Here is a 26,436-nt window from a genome sequence, read left to right as displayed (position 1 = left end):
TCTCCAGTGCATGAGAGGGAAAAGTGAAAGTGAAGTCGCCCAGTCGTGTCCAACTCTTAGCGACCCCATGGACTGTAGCCTATCAGGCTCCTCCGTTCATGGGATTTTCCAGGCAAGATAGAACCATTTAAATTCAGCATTAGTGGTTAGGGCATAGATTTGGATTACTGTGATATTGAATGGTTTGCCTTGGAAATGAACAGAGATCATTCTATCATTTTTGAGACTGCACCCAAGTAATGCATTTCAGACTCTTTTGTTGACTATGAGGGCTACTCCATTTCTTCTAAGGGATTCTTGCCCAGGTAGTAGATATTATAGTCATTTGAATTAAATTCGCCCATTCTGGTCCATTTTAGTTCACTGATTCCTAAAATGTGGATGTTCACTCTTGCCATCTCCTGTGTGACCACTTTCAATTTACCGTGATTTGTGGACCTAACATTCCAGGTTCCTATGCAATATTGTTCTTTACAGCATTGGACTTGACTTCCATCACCAGTCACATCGACACAGTATATAGTAAATGAGTTGCTTAAAAAAACAAACAAACAAACAGGAAAACAATGTTATTTACTGACTGGTGGACAACAATTTTGTGACCAGAGGCTCTCAGGAAATTAATTCTGTTATTTCGCCTAGAAACAATGGTTGTGCATCCATTAATTCAGTGAATTACAGAAAATGACTATTGTGAATGACAACTGATTGTATTTTAATAAAGCTGTTTTGCTTTTTAAACAAACTCTTAAAATTTGTAACTTCCTAATTCACTATGCTTTGCTGCTATATACATGCTCTTGACGTTACCCATGTCTGCTGTAGCTTTACGGAGGCAACAGAATATAGTGCAGCACCTTCTCTGCATCTTTGTCTCTTCTCAGGTTGCCACAACAAAATCCCTGGTTAGGTGGCTTCAAGGGATGCACATTCTCATATTTCTAGAGGCTGGAAGTCTAAGGCCGAGGTGCCATCAAGATTGCTGTGTCATTAAATGGCCTTTCCTCTGTTCAAAAATGCAGAGAGCAAGTGAGCACCTCCTGGTGTCTGGTCTTCTTATAAGGACACAAGTCACACTAGGAGGCCATTCTCATGACCTCATTTGTCCTTAATCATCCATCTCCTTATAGGCGACACCTAAAAAGTTACATTGGGTGTTAGTGCTTGAATGCACAAATTTTGACGGACACAATTCAGTCTATAACAGACTGACCAATATTATATAATGGTCTTTATTCCTTGTGAACATTCTGGTACTTTGGCAGACTAGGGTTAAAGGCAAAGGACTTCCATTCACTAAACTCGAATGTCTTTCTCTAATGTGAACTTTCCGGTGGTTAATGAGGTTAGAGCTCTGGCTAAAAGACTTCGCACATTCACTGCACCCATAAGGCCTTTCTCCAGTGTGACCTCTCCGATGCTTAATGAGGTTAGAACTGTCACTGAAGGATCTGACACTCAGTTCACTCATAAGGCCTTTCTCCAGTGTGACTTCTTTGGTGTCTAATGAAATTAGAGCTGTGGCTAACAGATTTCCTGCAGTCACTGCACTCATAAGGCCTTTCTCTAGTGTGAATTCCCCAGCGTTGAAAGAGTGTCAAGCTATAGCTAAATGATTTCCCACATTGCCCACAATCATAAGGCTTTGCCCCAGTGTGAATTCTACAGTGTGAAATGAGGTAAGATTTGCAGCTAAAGGATTTTCCATATTGACTACACTCAAATGGCCTTTCTCCAGTGTGAACTCTCTGGTGTTTAATGAGGTTGGACAAGTTGGTAAACATTCATCACATGAGACCTTAAACATGTGTGAACTCTGTGGTGTTGGAACAAGTGGCTGAAGGAAATAAAGAATTTCCCATTCACTGCACTCATAAGGCCTTTCTTCAGTGTGAACTCTTTGCTTTTTAATTAGGTGAGAGCTCTGGCTAAAAGACTTCCCACATTCAGTGCATTCATAAAGCCTTGTTTTAGTAAGAATTCTCTGGTGAGTAATGAGGTCAGACTTATAGCTAAAGAATTTCCCACATTCACTGCAATCATATGGCTTTTAACCAGTAGGAACTTTTTGATGCATAATGATTGCTAAATAATTTTCTACATTCATCATACTCACGAGGTCTTACTCCAGTGTGAACCTCCTGGGGTTGAAAGAGGCCAGAGCTTTGTCTAAAGGGTTTTCCACATTCCCCCCACACATAAGGCTTTTCTCTAGTGTGAACTCTCAAATACTCCCTGAAGATACAGTTTTTGTTTTTACTGCACCGGTAAGATTTTTCCCTCATGAGGACTCTCTGGTGCTGAACAAGTGTGTGTTTGGGGCCCCAAGCTCTCACACACTTGAGGCAGTGACTTTACACTGCAGAAGCCACCACTCCCTCTGCTCTGCTATTTGGCTTCTCCCTGGTGTGAGGGGCCTGTTGCTGAAGATGTCCTGAGCTGCCCAGGAAGTCCTTCCCAACCTCCTTAGAGATAAACGATTTCCCTGAGACTTGGAATTTGCAGCTCTTCAAAAACAAGCATCTGAGCAGAGCGTGTCTGCCGATGTAATGCCACAGGACAGGACCCTCAAAGCAGGTCTGTTTCCCCAGAAGGCACACCTGTGTGAGGTGTGTGGGCCCACGTTGAGACACAGTTTGCACTTGGTTGAACACCAGGAAACAGCATAGGCAGAAACTGCACACGTGTGGGGCATGTGGAAATCGATTTCATCGCACTGCAAACCTTTATCAGCAGTACAAGCGGCATGTTGGCGAGAAATACTGCAAAAGCAGTTTGTTGTGGCATTACATCGGCAGACACGCTCTGCTCAGATGCTTCCTTATCCTCACTACACTCCAACAACCTGAAAGGAAGAAACGCTGGTGAAGTGCATGCTGGCTCCGGTGAGAAGGGGTAACCTGTAGAAAAGTGCGTGTGGGACAAACCCAGGAACAATCAGTGGGATTGTTCTGAGTACTAAAGACTTGGGGACAGGTTGAGAATGGTCTGCTTAGCAGAACTGGGCCTCTAGAGATCACAGCTCAGAGGTGGACTCAGGAGGTTAAATACTCTGCCACTGTGAGACAGAAAGGGTCTACAACTCCTTCCTCTGGAGACAGCTCTCAGGAGACCTGGGCGTTTGCTGACACGGGTGTGTTATATAGATAGAACATCGAGTTTAGGCCCAAGAAAATGCAACCACAACAGAGTCGCTGGTGTTCAATGACTGTTTAAACATTATGTGTGTGAGAGCCTCTGGGGTGAGGCCCCGCCCCGCAGCCCCCGGGCCAGCAGCAGGCGGTGGCGCAGCCGTCAGTCCCCGAGGATGGCCTGCGGCCCCCGCCCAGGGCGCCGAGCTCCGTGCGTGCTGAGGGTGTGGCCAGGCGGCAGCGCGCAGGTGCCCGCAGGCTCCCACCCCGGCCCCGCCCAGACTGGACCCAGACCAGTGAGGGCCCGGCCCCAGCCCCGCTCTCTGGAGCCCGACTGTCCACCTTGCCCTGGCTTTCCCCAGTCCAGCTTTGCTTCGACATCGGATCACCTCTCTTGCCTTTGGTACCTGCCCCTCCTCTGCCGGGCTTTGCTGACTGGCGTCATCATCCAGGTGTGGTTCCCATAGCAACGTGCTGTACAGCGGTGGTCAGGGCCCTCCAGGAGAGCTGGGCGGAGGTGGCCGTGGGGTCCCCCTCCCCCAGGGCCAGCTCCGTCGCGATGGCCTCTCCCAGATCTCCGGGAGGACTTCCTGCCTCACGGCTGCCGGGCTCTGTCCTGTGACTCTCACATACCCAGGCGGCCGCCTGCACCGCAGAGCCCACAGCTCCTCCCAGCCTGAAGCCGACCTGTCTTTTAATAAGTTATTCAGACAGAAGAGCATGACCCTGCATGACTTTAACTCTTGGGACAAAATAGTCGTTTATACCTGCACACACACACCTGTGTGGTCTAGACTATGCACTATGTCCGGCCCAGTTTGGTGGGGGTGGGTGCCGGGGGTGGAGGGTTGGTTTGGAATCGGGAGGGAGACCCTGACTGAACACGTTTCCACCCCAGCCCTCCAGGGTGTGCGCAGGCTCTGGGCTTTGGGAACAGCGGTACCAGAGGGGGAGAGGAAGGTGGTGGTCGGACCTGGCTCGGTGGCAGAAGCGGCACAGATGCCCGCCGAGGACCCTCAGTTTGGGAGGGGGAAGTGGCAGGCGCTGTGGGCCACTGACCTGGGCCCCACGTGCGGGACTGTGGAGGGAGCGTTCTTAGAGGCGCTTTGAACGGAACCGAGCCCAGTTTCCCGAGGGGCCTTTTGTGCCATTTGCAGAACACTGTACCAACCCCGCGCTGACCTGTACTTTCTTCCTGACGGCGCCCGGTCCCTGACCAGCGGTGGGAGTTTTGTAGATTGCACAGAAATCAGCACACTATTTTCTTGCAGCTCTCAGATTTTGTTAATCTGGATTATACAGACAGATGTAAAGTGTTTTAGCAAAATGGAAAATTATGTGTGCAATTATTAAGACGCGGTGTCCAGAGCTGTAGGTCCTGCACCCAACACCGACAGAGCCACGAGTCACACTGCCAGTCTGAGAGAGCGGCAGTCATGAGACTCCAGCCCCGGAGAGCGGGCAGGGGCCGGGCTGCCCCCGGGAGAGCGGCAGGGGCGGGGCTGCCCCCGGGAGAGCGGGCAGGGGCGGGGCTGCCCGAGGAGACCGGCAGGGGCAGGGCTGCCCCCGGGAGAGCGGCAGGGGCGGGGCTGCCCGGAGGCGAGCGGCAGGGGCGGGGCTGCCCGAAGGAGAGCGGCGGGGGCGGGGCTGCCCCCGGGAGAGCAGCAGGGGCGGGGCTGCCCGGAGGCGAGCGGCAGGGGCGGGGCTGCCCCCGAGGAGAGCGGCAGGGGCGGGGCTGCCCGGAGGAGAGCGGCGGGGGCGGGGCTGCCCCCGAGGAGAGCGGCAGGGACGGGGCTGCCCCCGGGAGAGCAGCAGGGGCGGGGCTGCCCCCGAGGAGAGCGGCAGGGGCGGGGCTGCCCCTCGCGGGCCTGGAGGGCAGGAACTGAACCCCCGCCGAGGAGCATTCTTAAGGATTAAGGTTCAGACAAACTTGCCCCAGTAAGTCTTGGACTTATTTGGTACCTGTCACTCCTTTCTTTCCTTTGGAATGGGAATTGCTTCCTTCTGACATGGGAATGTCTATCCCATGCCTGTTCCATTATTATATTCTGGAAGTATATAACTTGTTCGGTTATATAGGTTCTCAGCTGGAGATAAATCTGTTGAAGGATAAACTGTACTTCAAGTCTCACCCATATCTGATTTAAATGATACTTAGATGAGACTTTGGAATTTAGAGTTGATGCTAGAACTAGCTACAATTTGGGGGCAGACACGGACTGTGGGTATGGGGTAGGTTTGAGGGCCTTACCCAGGGGGTTACAAGTGCCAAGTTCTCCAGCATCATATCATGGTATACGCATCATTGACACTCACCAAGCAGATTCCATCCCTCCAAAGAGAAGCACGTTGCCACACCCTCAGAGGTCACATTCCCCTGCCAAGATGGTGACAGAAGAATCACAGAACAGCCCACTTCAGAGCCACAATCTCTTCCCCCACACGTCTATTCCACGCCCAACCTCCTCCCAAACTCCCTAACTCAGGGTTCTGAGAAACGAGGCCTCAACACCACTGACGCCATTGTGTCTTCATGTGCCCACGAATCACTGGATCCAGACATCCACAAGAGGAAGGTGGAAAACATACAGTCGAACCTTGGATAACACAGGTTTGAACTGCAAGCGTCCACTCATGCTTGAATTTTTTTCAATAAATAAACACTACTTCATGAGCTGGGTACAGGTTGGTTGAATCAGCAGACGTAGAGCTACAGACACAGAGGGTCACAATGTAAATTTTATGTGGATTTTCGTGTGTGTAGAGGGTTGGTGCTTCTAACCTCTCGTTAGAAGGTCAACTGTGTCTCTAACCCATGGGCCTGGCATAGGAGGATCCCGCTGCTCATTTTACCCCCGTATTACCAAGGGCTCAATACCAGATCCTGGAACCATGAGGTACTCTCTCTCTCTAAGGACACACCACTCTTTCCAATGCATATCCCTCACATCTCTAGATTCCACAGCCACATGCCATGGCCACCACCGCCTGAGGGCTCACGCCAGAGGCACGGCCCTGGTCTTCCCATGTGCAGTTCAGTTCAGTCGCTCAGTCGTGTCTGACTCTTTGAGACCCCATGAATTGCAGCATGCCAGGCCTCCCTGTCCATCACCAACTCCCGGAGTTTACCCAAACCCATGTCCATCAAGTCGGTGATGCCATCCAACCATCTCATCCTCTGTCGTCCCCTTCTCCTCCTGCCCCTAATCCTACCCAGCATTAGGGTCTTTTCCAAGGAGTCAACTCTTCGCATGAGGTGGCCAAAGTATTGGAGTTTCAGCTTCAACATCAGTCCTTCCAATGAACACCCAGGACTGATCTTTTAGGATGGACTGATTGGATCTCCTTGCAGTCCAAGGGACTCTCAAGAGTCTTCTCCAACACCACGGTTCAAAAGCATCAATTCTTCGGCGCTCAGCTTTCTTCACCGTCCAACTCTCACATCCATACATGACCACTGGAAAAACCATAGCCTTGACTAGATGGACTTTTGTTGGCAAAGTAACGTCTCTGCTTTTAAATATGCCATCTAGGTTGGCCATAACCTTCCTTCCAAGGAGTAAGCATCTTTTCATTTCATGGCTGCAATCACCATCAGCAGTGATTTTGGAGCCCAAAAAATTAAAGTCTGACACTGTTTCCACTGTTTCCCCATCTATTTCTCATGAAGTGATGGGACCAGATGCCATGATCTTAGTTTTCTGAACGTTGAGCTTTAAGCCAATTTTTCCACTCTCCTCTTTCACTTTCATCAAGAGGCTCTTTAGTTCTTCACTTTCTGCCATAAGGGTGGTGTCATCCGCATATCTGAGGTTATTGATATTTCTCCTGGCAATCTTGATTCCAGCTTGTGCTTCCTCCAGCCCAGCGTTTCTCATGATGTACTCTGCATATAAGTTAAATAAGCAGGGTGACAATATACAGCCTTGACGTAATCCTTTTCCTATTTGGAACCAGTCTGTTGTTCCATGTCCAGTTCTAACTGTTGCTTCCTGACCTGCATACAGGTTTCTCAAGAGACAGGTCAGATGGTCTGGTATTCCCATCTCTTTCAGAATTTTCCACAGTTTGTTGTGATCCACACAGTCAAAGGCTTTGGCATAGTCAATAAAGCAGAAATAGATGTTTTTCTGGAACTCTCTTGCTTTTTCGATGATCCAGCGGATATTGGCAATTTGATCTCTGGTTCCTCTGCCTTTTCTAAAACCAGCTTGAACATCTGAAAGTTCATGGTTCACATATTGCTGAAGCCTGGCTTGGAGAATTTTGAGCATTACTTTACTAGCGGGTGAGATGAGTGCAATTGTGCGGTAGTTTGAGCATTCTTTGGCATTGCCTTTCTTTGGGATTGGAACGAAAACTGACCTTTTCCAGTCCTGTGGCCACTGCTGAGTTTTCCAAGTTTGCTGGCATATTGGGTGCAGCACTTTCACAGCATCACCTTTGAGGATTTGAAATAGCTCAACTGGAATTCCATCACCTCCACTAGCTTTGTTCGTAGTGATGCTTTCTAAGGCCCACTTGACTTCACATTCCAGGATGTCTGGCTCTAGGTGAGTGATCACACCATTGTGATTATCTGGGTCGTGAAGATCTTTTTTGTACAGTTCTTCTGTGTATTCTTGCCACCTCTTCTTAATATTTTCTGCTTCTGTTAGGTCCATACCATTTCTGTCCTTTATCGAGCCTATCTTTGCATGAAATGTTCCTTTGGTATCTCTAATTTTCTTGAAGAGATCTCTAGTCTTTCCCAATCTGTTGTTTTCCTCTATTTCTTTGCACTGATCGCTGAGGAAGGCTTTCTTATCTCTCCTTGCTATTCTTTGGAACTCTGCATTCAGATGGGAATATCTTTCCTTTTCTCCTTTGCTTTTCGCTTCTCTTCTCTTCCCAGCTATCTGTAAGGCCTCCTCAGACAGCCATTTTGCTTTTTTGCATTTCTTTTCCATGGGGATTGTCTTGATCCCTGTCTCCTGTACAATGTCATGAATCTCTGTCCATAGTTCATCAGGCACTCTGTCTATCAGGTCTAGTCCCTTAAATCTATTTGTCACTTCTCCTGTATACTCATAAGGGACTTGATCTAGGTCATACCTGAATGGACTAGTGGTTTTCCCTACTTTCTTCCATTTAATTTAATTTAATTTTTAATAAAAATTTTTAATAAATTTTTAATAAAAATTCAATTTAATTTCTTCCCATGTTACTTGTGCCTTAATTGGCATCTCTCCACTCCACTGTTGAGGGTGGAATTCCCAGTGTGTAGTTATGGAGACAGCCAAATATGTGACCCTGAACATATGACATAAATCGACATTTATGAATCCCGTAGATGCAGAGCCTGAGAAAGGAGGGCACAGCACACCACACAAGACCACACAGAGTTTGTATTTCAGAAAGAGCCGGGCTTCCTTGGTGGCTCTGCTGGGGAAGAGTCCGCATGCAAAGCAGGAGATCTGGGTTTAATCCTTCCCAATCCTTCCAGGTTGGGAAGATCCCCTGGAGAAGGGAACGGCTGCCCACTGCAGTATTCTGCCCTGGAGAATTCCATGGACTGTACAGTCCATGAGGGCTCAAAGCGTCAGACATGACTGACTGACTCTCACTTTCACTAACTTAGCTTACAAAAAAACTCACTCCCAGTTTGATAGAACAGCAAAGAGTAAACTGCCACGGACTGTGGGAAGTAAGCTTTGTAGTATCAAGAGAAGTGTTCCTTGGTTTCGATGGGAGGATGTGATAGGCTTTTTGCAAACTTCCACGGATTGGTAGAAATTGAAACCTGCTACAAAGAGATAAACAGGAACTGCTCTGGTCTCCTTGATTAAAAAAGAGAAGAGGAGGAGTATCCGGCTAGGAGAGCTTACCTGTAGGAACAGAGTGGGGAGGGCAACTTGTATCCAGGACATCTGAGCCATCCTATTTTTCACTACCCACTTTAAGATTGCCCATGATGGGCCTGTGTGGCAGCCTGGCAGACGCCACCCACACGACGCTTTGCACAGTTCGCCATGATGTGATATTACACCAGTTGTCTCATGTCTTCCCCGAGCAGTTGCAGCCCCCAAACTGTCTACGAAGCTCTCCCTGCCTGGCTCTGCTCCCTGCCTCAGACTCAGGCACACAGAGCCTCAGGTGGGTCAGACACACACGACTCTCCTCCTCCTCCGTCTCACTGGCGGCCCCTTCCTAAAACCCTCCTCTGTCCACCTGCCCCTCACTCAAGTAACAGCCCACAGGTGGCCCGCCCCAGCGAACCTGTGGTTCAGTGTCAGGCCCCGGAGGGACTGGGACACCTTCTACTGTCACCAGCAGCCACGGAAGAGTGGAGAGAGACGCGCCACGGCTGCGGGTTGGACGGGTTCACGTTTCTGTGCCCCGCACGGCCCTGAGGTGTTCGGCAGCCATTCAGCCTCTGACCCTCAGTGCTCACTGCGCCTGTTATCAGGTGTCTCTCTGCCTGTCACCCTCCCCCAGCTGCCACAACACCGTCAGAAACGGGTGCCCACCTGAAACCCCAACAGGACCCAGTGCGGCTCCTGCGCACGGAAGCCCTTCCCTATGCCCAGCTTCTTGTGTGTAGATCACGTGATACACACAACGATATTCTGATTTCTACTGCAGAACTAAAACAGCCAACAAACAGAAAATGCTAAATACCTGAGGAAGCATTCTTCAGAGACGATCAGGAGGCCAATGAGGCCAGACTGAAGACATGTAGGCCTGGCACACACACCCTGGTCCCAACTCCTCCCTGGAACCCAGTACCTCCTCACTGACAGCCCCGGGGGCTGGGACGCACTGTGTTTCAGGGCACGTGCCCACTGTGTCTCCCTTCGCCGGGCAAAGCAGTACAGACACTCATCTCTGTTCACGGAAAAGCTCCGAGATCCCATTCCGCACCTCTGCACAGATGCTGAGCTTTCGGCATCACCCATATGACACCCGGGGCTGCGGGCACCGAGCAGGCGCCCTGCCGTCAGGGCTTCAGTGTCCGGTGGGGCAAGGGCAGCGAGGGTCCACGGGACGTGCGTTTACCTGAGACGGTCCCGCAGCTGCCATCGGGGTTCGTGAAGGGTGGGAGCAGCAGGGGGACTCGTTGTGGCAAGCCCCATCTCGGGCCTGGAGAGGGGGACCTGGGGCCACGTCGGAGCCTCAGACCCGCCTCGGTGCAGCGGGGACAACGCCTCTTCTCAGACCTTCTAGGTCCCTCATGTCTGTCCAAAGCCTAGGCACCGGTGCCCAAACAGACCTAAGGCAGTTGTAACGTCAGCCACGAGAGTGAAACCAGAAGTCCCACCCCTTCGAATTGGTCCTAAGACGCTTGCTCCTTGGAAGGAAAGCCATGACCAACCTAGACAGCATATTAAAAAGCAGAGACACGACTGTGCCAACAAAAGTCCGTCTAGGCAAGGCTGTGGTTTTTCCAGTGGTCATGTATGGATGTTGAGAGTTGAACGGTGAAGAAAGCTGAGCACAGAAGAATTGATGCTTTTGAATTGTGGTGTTGGAGAAGACTCTTGAGAGTCTCTTGGACCGCAAGGAGATCTAACCAGTCCATCCTAAAGGAGATCAATCCTGAGCATTCATTGAAAGGACTGATGCTGAAGCTGAAACTCCAATACTTTGGCCATGTGATGCAAAGAGCTGACTCGTTGGAAAAGACCCTGATCCTAGGAAAGATTGAAGGCGGGAGGAGAAGGGGACGACAGAGGATGAGGTGGTTGGATGGCATCACCGACTCCATGGACATGAGTCTGAGTAAACTCCGGGAGTTGGTGATGGACAGGGAGGCCTGGCGTGCCGCAGTCCATGGGGTCGCAAAGGGTCGGTCATGACTGAACTGAACTGAACCATCCTCCAGTAAAGGAGGCAAAACTCTGCTGGGAAATGGTGCCTCTGGGTTTCCGGGCAGAGGCGGGACTTCGCTCCTTCTTAAAGAGGCTGTACTCAGATTACTGGAGCATCCTATCTGCAACTGAAAACTCTTAGGTGTTTGGCGACCTATTTATTAGTTTGGACTCCAGGAAGTTCAGCATGCTCTCAGAGGCAAAACAGATTCAGATTCTCACAGAAGCTACAGATATAATGCACCTGTCCTCCATAGAATCACAAAAGGTGTGTCCACGAGAAGAGAAAACTCATAAATATCATGTGCAATTCAAGCGTCAAAATTATAAAAATTCAACCTATTTTGAAATTCAAGAAATTATCATTAACAATCGTATGACAATGATCATAAATTGACAAAAGTAATTTATGTAAATTTGGAGTAATTGCTCTGAAAGAAATTGAGACATAAATCTAGAGTAAAAAATGCCAATTAGAAATTGGCAGTTGCTATCTACCTCCAAGAGGATTAACTCATGTGCTCTGTAGCTGCTGACTTTCAACATCTCCCTGAAAGGAGTTCAAGGTGGAGAGGAGAAATGAGGCACTCTGCTCGGGAAAAACTAGCAGAATAGGTCTTCAGATAGATGTTTTCAGGAGCCAATTTCATGAGCCCCGTTCTTGCATCTCCTCATATCTACAAAAGCACTAAAACCCTTCATTGTGACAACTGCTCCTTGTGACTAGTACTAACCTTGACGAGACTAGCAGAAATCTTTTGCAAAAAACGTGCTTGATTGCATGTACTCCTCCTTCACCAAAATTACATATATACTGACCTTTCCCTCTGCCTCTTTGGAGCAGTTTCTTAGCGCTATCTGAAATGCTGTCTCCCAGGTTATAGTCCTCATTTTGCCCCAAATAAAACCTGATGCACAACTTTCATGTTGTGCATTTTTTTAAGTCAATAAAAACAAACACTGTGACGTTGGTATAGAGACATAAAATTTAAGTCACAAACGTAACAGAACAGGACTTCCTGGTGGCACAGTAGTTAAGAATTCGCTTGCCAATGCGGGGAACACAGGGTTAATACCTGTTCAGGGAAGATCTCACTTGCTAAGGAGCGCCTGGGCCTCTGAGCCACGACCACTGAGAAACGCCTGGAGCCCCTGCTCCACAGAGGCCACAGCGACGAGGAGCCCACACACTGCGACGGAGAGCAGCCCCTGCTCAGCGCAGTCACAGAATGCCTGTGTGCAGTGATGAAGACCCAGCCCAGTAAAAAATAAACTAAATGTAACAGGACAGATTATGGAGAGCATTTAAAGGTATGTGTATATTTTGATCCTGAATTTATGGGTAGAGTGGCACCAGACAGCAGTGAGAAACGTAAGCGTTTAAGTATGGTCTGCATGCCACAACAAAGATCAAAGATCCCATGTGCTGCAACTAAGGCCTAGAGCAGCCAAACAAATAAATAAAACTAAATATTAAGATGGAAAAGAGTTCTAAAAAAAAAAAAAGAGTCAACCTTGAATCAGAGGGGCATCAGTAAATGGCAGAGCAGTCAATTATAGGTCCTTGCTGCCCCTAAAAACTCTAGGTAAACAACATCATGCTGGTCAAAATGGTTTTTCAAGGACTGTAGAAACCAGTGAAGGATCTGCAGAAACTAAGCAAGCACCCTAACCAAAAAAATTCCACAAATCAAAATGATAAATTTGGGGGCTGTCCCAGGAGTCCAGTGCTAAGACTTCGCGCTTCCAGTACAGGGGGCACAGGTTTGATCTCTGGTAAGGGAACTAAGAAGCCACATGCCATGAGGCCAAAAAATTAATGGAAAAAAGATGAATTTGAGGGCCTTTTCAACGGCTCCATGCCCTCCTCCCAGGCACAGCAGAGTGAGGTGGAAGCGGCCGTATTCTCAGTTCTACTATGGGAAAGGAAGGAAAAGTCTGGCACTTAACTGCAATGTTCTGGCTTGTCTGAGGCTGGCCAACAGTCTGGTTTCTGCATCACTTGCCTCAGTGCTGATGACGATGGTGGCGATAGTCTGAAAGCCAGGATGGAGGCCAGCAAGGCCCCTGGTAGACTCCAAACCTTGGCAGAGCAGCAGGGAGACTGCAGTCCTGCCATGTCTGGGGATGAAAAGACCAGGGCAGAGGAACACGATAGAATGTTTACTGCCCTGAGAAAAATCAGGAGTGTGGGGGAGTGAGACTCTAGGGAAATTAGACATTGAACGCAGCATGCTGTACACGGCGGAATCGGGGAAAACACTCACACCTACACAGCAGGGAAGATGCATGCCCAGAAAAACCTGACAAAGCCTGAAGCCTTCGCCCTGGGTTGATTAGCACAGGTCTTTCCCTGCATGGGGGCGGCCTCCCAAATAGCCCTAGTGGCAAAGAACCTGCCTGCCAGTGCAGGAGACAAGAGATGCAGTTCAATCCCTGGATCGCGAAAGATCTCCAGGGAAGATCCCCTGGAGAAATAAATGGCAACCCACTCCAGCCTGGAGAATTCCATAAACAGAGGAGTGGTGGGCTAAAGAATAAAGTCCCTAAAGACTTGGAGAAATGGTTTAATGTAATAATTAAGAGTGACAATCCCATCACCTTTGCCTAATCACAAGACTGACATCCATCATATTCGAAGACCCACACTCAATGGCAGGTGCGCACACACAGCTGTGTACACCAGGGAGCAGGATTTTCAGAGGCTGTCTCAGAATCCTGCCTGGCACCCTGGTTTTTGCTAAGACATGTCTGCCTGAGATGATTTACGCTCTTCTCGTATCCTTGATACCTGATAAAAAGTAGTCCAGGGATTTCCCTGGTAGTCCAGGGGTTAGGACTCGGTGCTTTCACTGCAGTGGCCCGACTTAAATCCATATATCTAGTCACTTTGCTGACAGCAGAAATTAGTATAATATTGTAAATCAAATATAACACTTGAGTATTGGCCTTTGCAGCAGCGAGCAGCTGAGCCTGGGTTTGGCACCCGCCTTGCCCAGTCACACTGAATTTTTTTGGTAAACATTTTCATTGCCCTCGAAAGAATACTCATACCTGCAAACCATTTTTCCATTTGCTCGCACCCCCAGCACCTAGAACCATCTATCTACTTTCACCCTCCATGGACTTGCCTGGTCTGGGTGTTTCATATTAACAGGGTCATATGATGTGTGACCTTTTGTGTCTGATCTCTTTTACTTACACTTAATGTTTTCGAGGATCGTCTGTGCTGGAGCGTGTGTCGGTACTTCTGTCGTCCTGCTTAACCGCATCCACTGCACAGGGAGACCACATTTTGTTCAGCTGTTTATCAGCTGATGGACATAAGTGGTGTTTCCACCTTTCTGCTCTTATGGATAATGCTGCTATGAATGTTTGTGTACAGCTTTCTCTTGTGTGCTGGTACACATATTTTCAATTCTTTCAGGTATACACCTAGGAGTTGCTGGGTCATGGAGTGCCTCTGTATTTAACTGCTGGAGGAACCATCAGATTGTTTCCCAAATCAACAGCCCTGTTCAGATTAAATCTTGCCTCTTTTCACGCTTCCCACAGCTCCCGGTGACTCCTAGCTTACAATACATCTGGCAACGTTTTACAGCTCTTTGCCTGCAGGCTTATTTCCCTCACCAGGTCCCAGATGCTTAAAAACAAAGGTTATGTATCTTAATCTAGTGTCATATTCATTTTGACATTCTCACTCTCCTCATAGTAAAATGGAAGCAAGCTACTGGAATTGACAGATAATGTCACTGGAGAAGCTTTATTTTATGAAAGTGGTTCCCTGGCATGGTCTGGGAGACTTGCCCAAAGAAATTGCTGGTTAGGAGTGAGAAAAGAAAATCCTGACAATTTCTCTTTCACACTTACAAAGTCAGATTTCTCTTCCAATTAAGTTTTATTTATTCATAAAACTATGAGAGCTAGGAAGCAAGAATTGCTACATCATGTGAATTTATTTTCTGCTTTCACGTCTAGTTGTCATCATTTAGGGTGCTCCTGTACAAGGTTCTCCAGAAGGAAGTCAGGCCCACGTACTCAGCCATCTGTCCTCCCGTGGCTGTTCCTCTGCACTGGCTAGCACGTCCTGCATCTCCGTCATTTGCTTTCACAGGCTCCCCGCTTTTGCAATCTGTACAGGATCCTTTATTTTCACTTCCTTTACTAAGTTTTGTGCTACATTCAATCTCTTCTTTTCAAAATGTTTTCTTCTTTTCGATCTAATAACTAAAATGTAGACATCATGTTGCTTAGATACTAATAAGTGAGGAATTAAAATGGAGACAAAAGAAGTGAGGAAAGATATGGAAAAATAAAGGAAGGAACAATGGAATTTTTAGGCTATACTGAACGCTGTTTGCCTGATAAGGAAAATTGCACTTTGAAATTATTTCCCCACTTTCTGTACTCAAGCTTTGTAAATTCCCAGTTTTAAAAATGTATAATGTTGTAAATAAACTTGTTTTTTTTAAAACTTAAGCAACTTAGCATGCCCGCCCGCATGAGCATACATGTTGTTATCTCCTCACAAGAACCGGCAGGGGTGGTGGGTGACTCTCAGCAGGGGTCTCTGACCCAGGGGTGGTAACCTGTTTGGTGGGCTGGGATCCCATTTCCACATCAGGCTGAGGCAGACGGTGTAGGAAGGCAACTGCCTATCTGCGTTCAAAACGCGAGAATAACGCAACATTAATAAGTATGTGTAAGAGAAATGTTTAGTCCAGGAAAGGTTTTGTTCCTGAACTCTCTTTTCAATCCTTGCAAGAGGAACCAAGCAACCACACCGCTGTTTGCTCCTCTGCGTCCCTGAGAATGGTTCCCTCTTGCAGGTGTGGCTGGAAATATTCATCTTTCCTGCCTCCCACTTAGCTTTGCTTTTGAGAAAACCAAACCATCCCTGTCAGCTTAGCTTTCCTGCAGTTTTGGATCTGACAAGATGAACTGGTTGACCCCCTACCTGAATGAATGAAATTTTCCAGTTCCTTCTCATTCTCCGGAAGGAGGTACGTGGACTCGTCCTGGCCCTCATCCTCAAAGACTTCCTCTTCATCCCCTAACGATGGGATCTTGATATTTTTATAAAGTGATAGAAGTTGTTGTTTCTCCTCAGCCTGTACCAGTCGACTGGAGAACAAAATACATAATTTTGGGGGAAGGCTGGCCCTGTGGCTTGCAGGATCTTAGTTCCCCGACCAGGGATCAAACTGTGCCCCCTGCAAAGGGAGTGCAGAGTCTTAACCACTGGACCACCAAAAGAATTCCCCAAATAGATAAATTTGAAAGCATAATTTTCACACTCAATCATCACGTCTTAATCCTTAGTCCTGTCATTTTCTGACTAAAAAGCAGTCACTAGTATGTGGTGGTACTAGTACATGGGGAGGGAGGCAGAAATAGACTTTGAACAAAATGTCAACATTTCAAATGAAGATAGCATAGGTACTGTTGGTTTTTCCTTTTGCTCAGTCTCCAGTATTTAAAATGTTCATCATGGGGCTGTGAATGCATTAATTTAGATTAAAAAATACTATATTATTATTGATCTTGACTACAGAGTTTTTGGCACTGCCTTAAATTTTGCACCTGAAGTGAGTGCCTTGTTCACCTCACCTAGATCCAAACTTGGAAGTGGATCATTGAACAGGTATTTCTGTGTGAAGTGGAAATGGATAATACAGTGTTTAATTTTTTCTAACATACGTACCTTCTTAATTATGTTTGACTCATGTAATAATGGGCTTCCGGGGTGGCTCAGATGGCAAAGGATCAGCCTGTAATGTAGGAGACCTGGGTTAGATCCCTGGGTCAGGAAGATCCCCTTAAGAAGGGAATGGCTACACACTCCAGTATTCTTGCCTGGAGAATTCCATGGACAGAGAAGCCCCACAGGCTACAGTCCACGGGGTTGTAAAGAGTTGGACACAACTGAGCAACTAACACTACATGTAATAATAAATCATTTTAGGGTTAGCTTAATTGTGTTCTAAGGAGCTGAGATGGAGGAAGGGGTGTAGGGCTAACATTCCAGAATCATGCTGTGCAGCAGAAGAACTGATCTGACTGTAAACACTGCTGCAGATAATCAGGAAACTGGGACAGGAACAGGATTTGGGTGAGGAGAATGAGGTGCTCATTTTATGTGCAAAATTTAAGGGGGTGCCAAAAATGTCAGTAGTGATGATAAATATTTTGACTTAATATTTTTAAAAACTGAAATGAGTGAATCCCCTGGCCGTCCAGTGGTTGGGACTCGGTGTTTCCATTGCCAAGGGCCCAGGTTCAATCCCCGGGTGAGGAACTAAGATCCCACAAGCAATGCAGTGTGGGTAAAAAAAGGAAAAAAAAAAACTGGAAAAATCCATGATAAACCAAATATCAAAATTGAAAAAACAGGATCCATCAGCACTGTGATGAAATGCAAGAGTGCCTGAGTCAAAAGGGAAAACGTTGAGTCGCTATATACATGCTTTTATGTATTATTTTATGGCTCTTCTTTTCAAAACATTAAAGTAGTTGAGAATATATTTTAAAAACTGAAAAGTCCTATATCAAAACTCACAGCATTATTTTAAGTTTAAATACTTTATACCAGAAACAAAATTTATTATAATTTTACTTTCCTGGTTTAAATGAAATAAAACTCACCAATGTATTTTCATTTTTTATATTTATCTATTTATTTATTTTATTTGGCTGCACTGGGTCTTCGCTGTGGCATGTAGGATGTTTACTAGTGGCATGGGAACTTTTAGTTGTGGCTTGTGGGATCTAATTCCCTGACCAGGGATCAAACTTGGGTCCCCTGCATTGGGAGCACAGAGTCTTAACCACTGGACCACCAGGGAAGTCCCTCATCCATATATATCCAAAATATACTTCTGGAAAAAACTAATGGCTAAAAACCACATAAAAACATGTACTCTGGGGCACAAATTTTTCCTTTTACCTCAGGTTTTAAAATGTCACTAAGGGTAACACAAACTTAAAAGCTATAAATGTTGACATTAGGTCAGTAACTTAATTGGTCACAAAGAGTTCAGGATGAAATGTTTTAGTGAGTTATTTTAGGAATCTGCATATCTGTTAAGATCTTTGTCTATACTAATGAAATAAATTGAAATTGAAGTTCCATAAATTGAGTCAAAGGAGATCGTCAGATTAGAAAATCTAGAACCAAACATGCTGGTGACACTCACTCATTAGCAAAAATCTCTTCAATTGCACCTTTGATTTTACCTTCATTTGACATACTTCAAGGTAGTCCTAAAATGGTTATCTTAAAAGATTTTCCATACATGGCCATGTATTTCCCATGTGCACACTTAATCCTAACAAAGGATTTAGTACCTCCTCAAGATGTTTCTGGTGGGATATAGTGGAATCCTGGAACTAAATCCTAGAATAGGAATCACCGTGCTGCTCCTGGTCACAGTCGCACAATGTCACAGTGCGGCTCGCTTTTGTCTGATACTAATTTCAAAATGATCACATAAACTGAGCTTGGCCACAAGCTTTATTTGTGTGAACAAGATGAAGTGTCTTCCGTAAACGCTACTATCACCCCAACCACACTGATGATAAGTTTCTAGTGAAAGAGACAGTGGTCACTTTTCTGCTTTGCGCTATTAAGATTTTTCTCCAAAGCATCAGGTTCACTCTAGAAAATCACATTATGAGAGGATGCCAGCATCTCAGAATATTTTTGATCATGAGCCACAGTAAGAGATAAGTTTTACGTCACAATCTTGAGTCTGAAAAGTTGAAAACCAGCATTTCTATTCTACGGAGTCATATCATTCTGTCCTGTTTCTTTTTTGTTATTTATTCATACTTTTTATTTTTTTTAATTATTTTGTCATGTTTCTTTTTATATTTTTCATTTATGTCACGACCCACCATGAATATAGGCCGTATTCCGAAAAACACTGAAAGCTTATAATGACTGTACTTATTCAGTGATTGTAAGAATTACCAACATCATCACCGTTATTAACATTACTATCATGAAATAATCTAGTTACTTGTATGTCTTACTAAAGGATGGTAAAGATTATTTAGCATAGACTTACTATATGACGTAGGAAATAGTGGTCCCAAATATCAGGGCAATAGTGAGGGCTATACACGCAATTGTAATTACTTTAACAAGAGCAGGTCTATGAGGAATCCATGCTAAAATAGAAAGAAAAGAAGTTTTCATAAAATCTCATTTTAGCTGTGACTATCAGTTATTAGGGCTTCCCTGATAGCTCAGTTGGTAAAAAATCTGCCTGCAGTGCAGGAGACCCTGGTTCAATTCCTGGGTTGGGAAGATCCCCTGGAGAAGGAGAAGGCTACCCACTCCAGTATTCTGGCCTGGAGAATCCCATGGACAGAGAAGCCTGGCAGGCTACAGTCCACAGGGCAGCACAGAATTAGACACGACCGAAGCGACTTAGCACACATACATGGATCAGTTGATGTATTTGTTAATCATATTGTTTTAGGGGAATGGGAGAGAAAATCAGAAATAACGTTAAAAACAAAATTCTTAATTTACAAGAAAACCATGCAAGCTAGATTGCACAGCCTGTGTGAACGAGTATAATTTGAATTCTCACCTAAATCCTGACTCCTTTTTTTCATGTCTCCTGTCTTTGGCCAAAGCCCTTTCTTATGAGACTGGTCCCTGTTGTATAGGAGAGACTGCCACTGATATAGCTAAAAGGAGAGTGGCCTTAGTTTTACAACTCAAGGGTTGCCGGATGGTCTTAGGTCGTACAGTGCTGTTTTTAAATAAAACAGGATATTACAGGGCAATTGGAGATCTAATCCCACGAACCTGCATTCCAGGGGTTGGTGTTCAGGCCCATTGAATATCCTATAAAACCAAGGGTGGTCCTTGCAGCCTCACTCTTCCCATCATCTGAAATGAAGATAAACAGACAGAGCTACTATGGGTACAAACTGAACAAAGGAGCAATTGACTGAGTACATTACTCAACCATTTATAAAATCTGACAAACTGAGGTGCCTCCTCCTTGTCACACGGAGCGCTCCCTCACTTTCTTTCCCTTCTCTGGCTCAACAACTGAGCTGAGAAACTCTTTGAGACTGGTACTTCAGTGTGAAGTCAGCATGACATGAACAAAAGAACCTGGACTATGAAAATGCTCGCAGATTAAATGCTTAACCTTTCAGTTCAGTTCAGTTCACTCGCTCAGCCGTGTCCGACTCTTTGCAACCCCATGGACTGCAGCACGCCAGGATTCCCTGTCCATCACCAACCCCCAGAGCTTACTCAAACTTATGCCCATTGAGTCGGTGATGCCATCCAACCATCTCATCCTGTCGTCCCCTTCTCCTCCCACCTTCAATCTTTCCCAGCAACAGGGTCTTTTCAAATGAGTCAGTTCTTCGCATCAGGTGGCCAAAGTATTGAAGTTTCAGCTTTAGCATCAGTCCTTCCAATGAATACGTAGATGTTCATTTAATGATTCTATCGATTTTTCTGTACATCTTCAGGTTTTCATAATGAAATACTGATGTGGGGGATATGGGTTACAGATGGTTTCAAAACCTTGACTACTGAAAACTGGTCACTGGACTTGGCAATGGGAAGATCATTGGAGACCTAGTCAAAAGTGATATTACCCATGTGTATGACTGACAGAGGTTCATGAGAGAACAGGAGGAAAGGGTTACAGAGAGCAAAAGTTTCCAAAATTTTCTGAAGAGTTTTGCTGTCATGGCGGGAAGAGAAATGAAGGCATCTCCCAGAGGGGGCTGAGGGATCAGGAGACAGGTATTGCTTTTTAATACAGGAAAATTGACATCATGATCTCATCAGCACAGGGATGACACTTCTTTTTTTTATTAAATTAGTTTATTTTTTAACCTACACTATTGTATTGGTTTTGCCATACACTGACATGAATCCATCATGGGTGCACATGTGTTCCCCTTCCAGGACCCCCGTCCCACCTCCCTCCCCATCCCATCCCTCCGGGTCATCCTGGTGCACCAGCCCCAAGCGCCCTGTATCATGCATCGAACCTGGAAGGGATGACACTTTAAACTGTGATGCTACTGGAAAGGGAGAAAGAATCGACCAGTGTCCCGGGCTGGCCTGAGGGGATGGAAGCTGGTGCACAGGTGAGGGTCAGCCTTGACCCGGCTCAGAGGAGGATGAGAAAGTGTTGCTCAATTGCATGTTAGGCGGATGCAGACGGGTGAGGGTCAGCCTTGACCCGGCCTGGAGGAGAGATGAGAAAGCATTACTCCATTGCATGTTAGGCGGATGCAGACGCGTGAGGGTCAGCCTTGACCCGGCCCGGAGGAGACATGAGAAAGTGTTGCTCAATTGCATGTTAGGCAGATGCAGACGCGTGAGGGTCAGCCTTGACCCGGCCCGGAGGAGGAGGAGAAAGCATTACTCCATTGCATGTTAGGCGGATGCAGACGCGTGAGGGTCAGCCTTGACCCGGCCCGGAGGAGGATGAGAAAGCATTACTCCATTGCATGTTAGGCAGATGCAGACGTGTGAGGGTCAGCCTTGACCCGGCCCGGAGGAGAGATGAGAAAGCATTACTCCATTGCATGTTAGGCGGATGCAGACGCGTGAGGGTCAGCCTTGACCCGGCCCGGAGGAGGAGGAGAAAGCATTACTCCATTGCATGTTAGGCGGATGCAGACGCGCGCTCGAGTGCTTGTGTTCTGTCAGTGACGGTGGGAACAAGGTCATCCTCTAAGAGCGAGGCTGGGGTAGATACGGTGGGGGTGTTTGTGGAACGAGAAAAACAGAGGAGAAAGTCATCAAGCAAAGGGATAAGGTAAGTGGACTAGGAAAATGGACTACATACTTCAACCCTGAACATTCATTGGAAGGACTGATGCTGAAGCTCCAAAACTTTGGCCACCTGATGGGAAGAGCTGACTCACTGGAAAAGACCCTGATGCTGGGAAAGATTGAAGGCGGGAGGAGAAGGGGACGACAGAGGATGACATCGTTGGATGGCATCACCGACTCGATGGACATGAGTTTGAGCAAACTCTGGGAGATGGTGAAGGACAGGGAGGCCTGGCGTGCTGCAGTCCATGGGGTCCCAGAGAGTCAGACATGACTTAGCGACTGAACGGAAACAATAACAACAAACGCAACACTAAGCTCACTCCATGCGCCTGCCCCGCCTCACCCGTTCCTTCCCCAGACGGCCAACAGAAGCTCTGGGTCATGCTCCCCTCTCCTCCCACTGCCTCCTAACAAGGCTCGTCCTTCCCCACATGGCTTGGCATGGTGTGCCCTGCCTGCTGTTTCTAGGATTATGTGTATATAACCTTCCTCCTTCACGATGATCATTTCTGAGTCTGCGGGTCTTATCATACCTCATTAAGACAAATCCTGGGTATTAAAACAAATCCACAGTATTTCAAAACTGTGGGTCAAAAAGTGAATGCATTCTTCTTATAAGAACTCCCGAATTGCCCTCTGTAGAAAGTGCACTCATTCCTGGCTTACACACAAGACGGGAGATTAAATTTCCCTACTCCTTTGCCGGCACAGTTTATTATGAGATATTTTGCCCACTTTCAACATGATAGCTGCAAACTGGAATTAGAGTGTATTTTCAAGCTGTATTTTCCTTTTTATGAGGTAGGCATCTTTCCATGTAACCAAGAGCTGAGAGTTACAAGAGAAGATTGGAGTCTTCCAGTGATCCGACTAGACAAACAATTTAGTCTTCTTTGTCCGTATCAGAAATTACACTTGGGACTGAATGCTCAGGGATGGCAGAGGTCTCAGCAAACCTCTAGGGCCACCACACAAGAGGTTAGCGTTGATAGTTAGTGTCAAGGTAAGACTAGAATGTGGGCCTTCTAACCCTTTCACCCAGCTTCCTTTTCTGGACTTTGGTGGTGGTGAAGTGAAAGGGGAAATGAAATACTATAGCTGAGCTTTGCTCAGTCGTGTCCAACTCTTGGTGACCCCATGGACTGCAGCCAGCCAGGCTCCTCTGTCCATGGGATTCTCTAGCCAAGAATACTGGAGTGGGTTGCCATGCTCTCCTCCGGGGGATCTCCCCAACCCAGGGATCAAACATGCGTCTCTTACGTCTCCTGCATTGGCAGGTTCTTTACACTGAGCCACCTGGGAAGCCCATAGCTGAGCTTTAGGAAGAGTAATAAAGAATGTCTTTGGGATGGACAGATGTTATTAATTGTGATTTTTTTTTTTTCTATATTTCCTGACACTTTGACATCTATGCTATTTTCTAACCTGTCCCTAGCAGCATGGTTACTAACCCAGCCATGGGGAACAAGGCGTGCCTCTTGCTAATTTGCACGGGGCGGCGGCGGGGAGCTGTACAGGTTAGTTATGAGCATCATGCGATGCCCTCCTAGAGGAGCCATACGACACAAGAGCTTTGCAGATATTCATGGATCCCACGCGCACTCCCAGATCCCCTGACTTACCAGTGCTTGCTGGGGGCTGCATGGGCGTGGTACGCGGAGCTAGATGGCCATCGAAGGGGATCAGAGAGAAGAGAGAGGTTTAGGATACATTTAGGAAAATTACAGTACAACTTGGTATTAGACGACAGGGCGTGACATGTAGTTTCCTACATTAATTGCTGAGATTGTACATGTTCTTAGCAAGTTTACTCCAATGCCGATTCGATGCATGGGGCTTAGTCTGCAAAAGCATGGCGCTCTGCTTGGAGCCAGTGTTTCCTCTGACGAATAGGGACTGTGAGCAACACAGTGCATTTGGGTCCTGGTCCGCTTCTGCAGTCGTGCCAGCTGGGAACCCTCCTCCCAAGCTGAGGACCTAGAGAAGCTTGGTGCGGAGCTGAAGGGCGCGGTGCTGTCATCGGCTCAGAGAGGTGGTGCCGGGAGGGCCCAACAGTGACAGCCCCGCCATCACCCAGCTCACAGAGAGAGAAGAACACAGGATCTAATTTCCAAGCAATGTCTATCTAATCTTATTATTTTATGGATCACGCTACTAACAAATACCGAAGAAAAGACACACTGAATAGCAGCTAGGAGGCCCACAGAGTACAGTTCCCATTTCACTGACCGAGTAGTAACAATGACTCACCTCTGGGTCTTGGAATAGCTCCATGGACCAAATGAAATTGCTTACCGAACTGTATGCGTTGTTTGGTGACATTTGGGCGTCTTTCTAACTGAAAATAATCTGGAAAAGAAAACCTACAGCAGTGAGGTGTAATCACCCCTTTTTACTTCCTCTGAAATGAGTGAAAGCAGTGGCTGAGGCGACCATTCAGCCCGTCGTTTGTCCCAGTGGTTTGAACTCACCTGCATAAGGCACGCACAGATGAACTGGGCACTCCATTAAAAACAAAAATAAAACAGCAAAAGAACTTTGAACCTTGTCCATCATTCCAAAACTGCTAGTTTGTTATCGTGTGGGTGAAAGAAGTATTTAGCTATCATCCACCATCTGCCCTGTATTTCTCTGAGAAACTAAGGCGCTCTTCTCCTGACAGAATGTCTCAGCTCTGACTGGGAGCCACCAGTGTGAGGTCGGCTCACGTCACCACATGGAATTCTTTGATGGAACCAAGTCAGCCAATGGGGAGACTAACAGAATGAGAGGGTGTGCCGGGAGTAAGACCCTCAGAGTGTCCAGACTCTGAGGAGACAGAAGGGAATCAGTTATAACTCAATGCGACACATCACAAGAAGCAAATGGAGGAAGCAGCAGGGCTCTGTAGGCCGTTCTAACGTTCACCTCTGGCTTCCAGATGCTTGAGCTTCATCGAGTTACCTAACCCCTCTGAGCTTCAGTTTCCTCATCAGTAAAATAGGAGGAGGAAAGAACACCCACTTCACAGGGTTACAGCGATGGCTCAATAATGCAATGCACACAAAGCTCAAAAATAGGGTGGGCACTGAGCATTAGCTCTGGATGTAAAATGTGAGAGTGTCATCTTTGAAAAAAAGCAATTTGGTATGCCTCCAACCTCTGGGGTACCATCCAGAAGCCTAGACCCAAGTGGCTATCTCCACAAGTTTAAGGGAGAGAGTAATTGAACCATCTCAGCATGTAGCAAGGGGACTGAACGATGAGATGGTGTAGAAGGCTGTCCCCTGGACCTGCCCTCTGCCCATCCGGCAGTTCACATGATACGCGGATAGGCTTTCATCCCTCCCGCCAATGGCAGTAACAGACCAGACACATCTGAGGCTCACACGGCCCCGAGGACCAGGAGCCTCTCCACCCGTGCCGCGGCCCCGAGGGCAGCTGCCCCCCTAGGTGTCTGGGGGATGACAAGGCTAGGGCCCGCCCCCGCCCCCCACGACCTCCTCCCGCTCTGGACCGTCAAGAGGGCCTTGCTCTGTTCTTTCAACACCCAACCCATCTCCCCGATCCTGCTGTGCCCCCGGCTCCCACGCTCTCTAAATCCCAGTCTCACAACTGCCTCCGATCAAACCCATTTCTTTTGAGCTTCATGTTGGCCTCCCTGTGGGCACTGTTTAGACTGGACTTAGGACTGTCAAGGTCCCTGGGGACATTGCTGTCTTTGGAGCTGGCCTGGGGTATCGATCTCCCAGTGGTCACTGCTGCCTTGCCCAATCCTTCCCCCTAGGTCTGTAAACATCTGGCTCCTCCTCGTCCAGGTTTCCCGGAACACAAAAGGTTGGAAGGAGTTAACTGTGTCTGTTTTCCAGGGGCCTGGAGGTAAAGTTCCACACCGTCACCCTGTATCTCCAGGTTTCACCCCACCTGTATCCTGGAGCCCTTTGGGTGGCCCCTCTAGGCCCATGAAGCCTAGGCCACCACCCACCTCCACGCTGTCATCGCTGGATGGGGCCAACTTACGAGTCCCCAGCACTTTGCTTGGGTCCTGCCCAAAGTGGACCCACAGTGACCTCAAGCCAAGCTGGCTTCCTCCCTTGTGAGGTATAAACCGTGTCATGTCCCATTGGACATCTGCTCCCAGGATGACAAGAATCTCCAGAGTCCTGGTTGAAAATACATTATTTCTGGGGCCGGGGGGAGGGGCCTGTATTTTTAAGATGCCCCCAAGTAACTTTCAGGATAAGAAGTTTGGGGAACAAGACCAAACTTAGTGGTTTCTGGCTGGAAAATCTCATCAGGGTCCCTGTGATTTGGGCCCCCGTTTCTCCAGCAGGAACCCTCCCTGTTTGGGGCACAAGTACTTCTCCAGACCCTTGACCGATTGGTTCCTCCCACCGTGAGGACCCAGCTTGAGCAGGGCGCTGCCCGTAACCGCTGTGCTTGCTCCCCCTGCAGAGGGGTTTCATCTTTGTGATGTCGCAAGGGAGGGCACTGTCCGGGAAGAACAGCCTCTGTGGGGGAGGCTGGCATGAGCCCTGGCTCTCTTGACTGAAGACTGTGTTGCTGGGAGCGCCCACATTCCCGGGCCCTTCTCTCCTCCGTCCACAAGGCAAGGCTGCCTTGTTGCTTCTGAGTTAATTGCCTT

General features: G+C 47.4%; 1 protein-coding gene and 1 pseudogene across 14 annotated transcripts; both read right to left on the bottom strand.

Annotated features, from left to right (window-relative positions):
* Positions 1-1,232: 1,232 nt before the first annotated feature.
* LOC145512350 (uncharacterized) lies at positions 1,233-2,748 on the bottom strand (annotated as a pseudogene).
* Positions 2,749-14,860: 12,112 nt separating this feature from the next.
* Positions 14,861-26,434, bottom strand: C7H19orf18 (chromosome 7 C19orf18 homolog). 14 transcript variants are annotated; one of them, XM_081512116.1, is made up of 9 exons: positions 25,777-26,406; positions 24,284-24,314; positions 24,063-24,161; positions 23,435-23,473; positions 19,803-19,886; positions 19,051-19,153; positions 15,939-16,105; positions 15,493-15,640; positions 14,861-15,238 (listed from the first exon to the last, which is right to left on the bottom strand). In XM_081512116.1, exons 1-8 carry the CDS (start codon positions 25,906-25,908, stop codon positions 15,507-15,509), a joined length of 789 nt encoding a protein of 262 aa, XP_081368242.1. In that variant the 5' UTR covers positions 25,909-26,406; the 3' UTR covers positions 14,861-15,238; positions 15,493-15,506. The 14 variants fall into 14 exon arrangements, with proteins under 14 accessions (XP_081368242.1, XP_081368241.1, XP_081368248.1 ...); XM_081512115.1 differs by having other exon boundaries at positions 14,861-15,208; XM_081512122.1 differs by having other exon boundaries at positions 14,861-15,208; positions 24,108-24,161.
* Positions 26,435-26,436: the final 2 nt, after the last annotated feature.

Source organism: Giraffa tippelskirchi, chromosome 7 (assembly GCF_054371585.1).
Source record: "Giraffa tippelskirchi isolate mGirTip1 chromosome 7, T2T-mGirTip1v1.2.pri, whole genome shotgun sequence".
Classification (NCBI taxonomy): Eukaryota; Metazoa; Chordata; class Mammalia; order Artiodactyla; family Giraffidae; genus Giraffa; species Giraffa tippelskirchi.
The sequence above is the reverse complement of the archived record's forward strand: the minus strand, read 5'-3'. Positions and strand labels throughout refer to the sequence as shown.

Bases quoted from the DNA above. Each gene is read 5' to 3' on its own strand.
- C7H19orf18 (XM_081512110.1), bottom strand. From the start codon at position 25,908: ATGACACGGTTTATACCTCACAAGGGAGGAAGCCAGCTTGGCTTGAGG. The intron at 23,474-24,062 runs GTGAGTCATTGT...ATGGCCATCTAG, and splicing joins AGCTATTCCAAGACCCAGAG to CTCCGCGTACCACGCCCATG. The intron at 19,154-19,802 runs GTTCGTGGGATT...TTTCTATTTTAG, and splicing joins CACCAACCCCTGGAATGCAG to CATGGATTCCTCATAGACCT.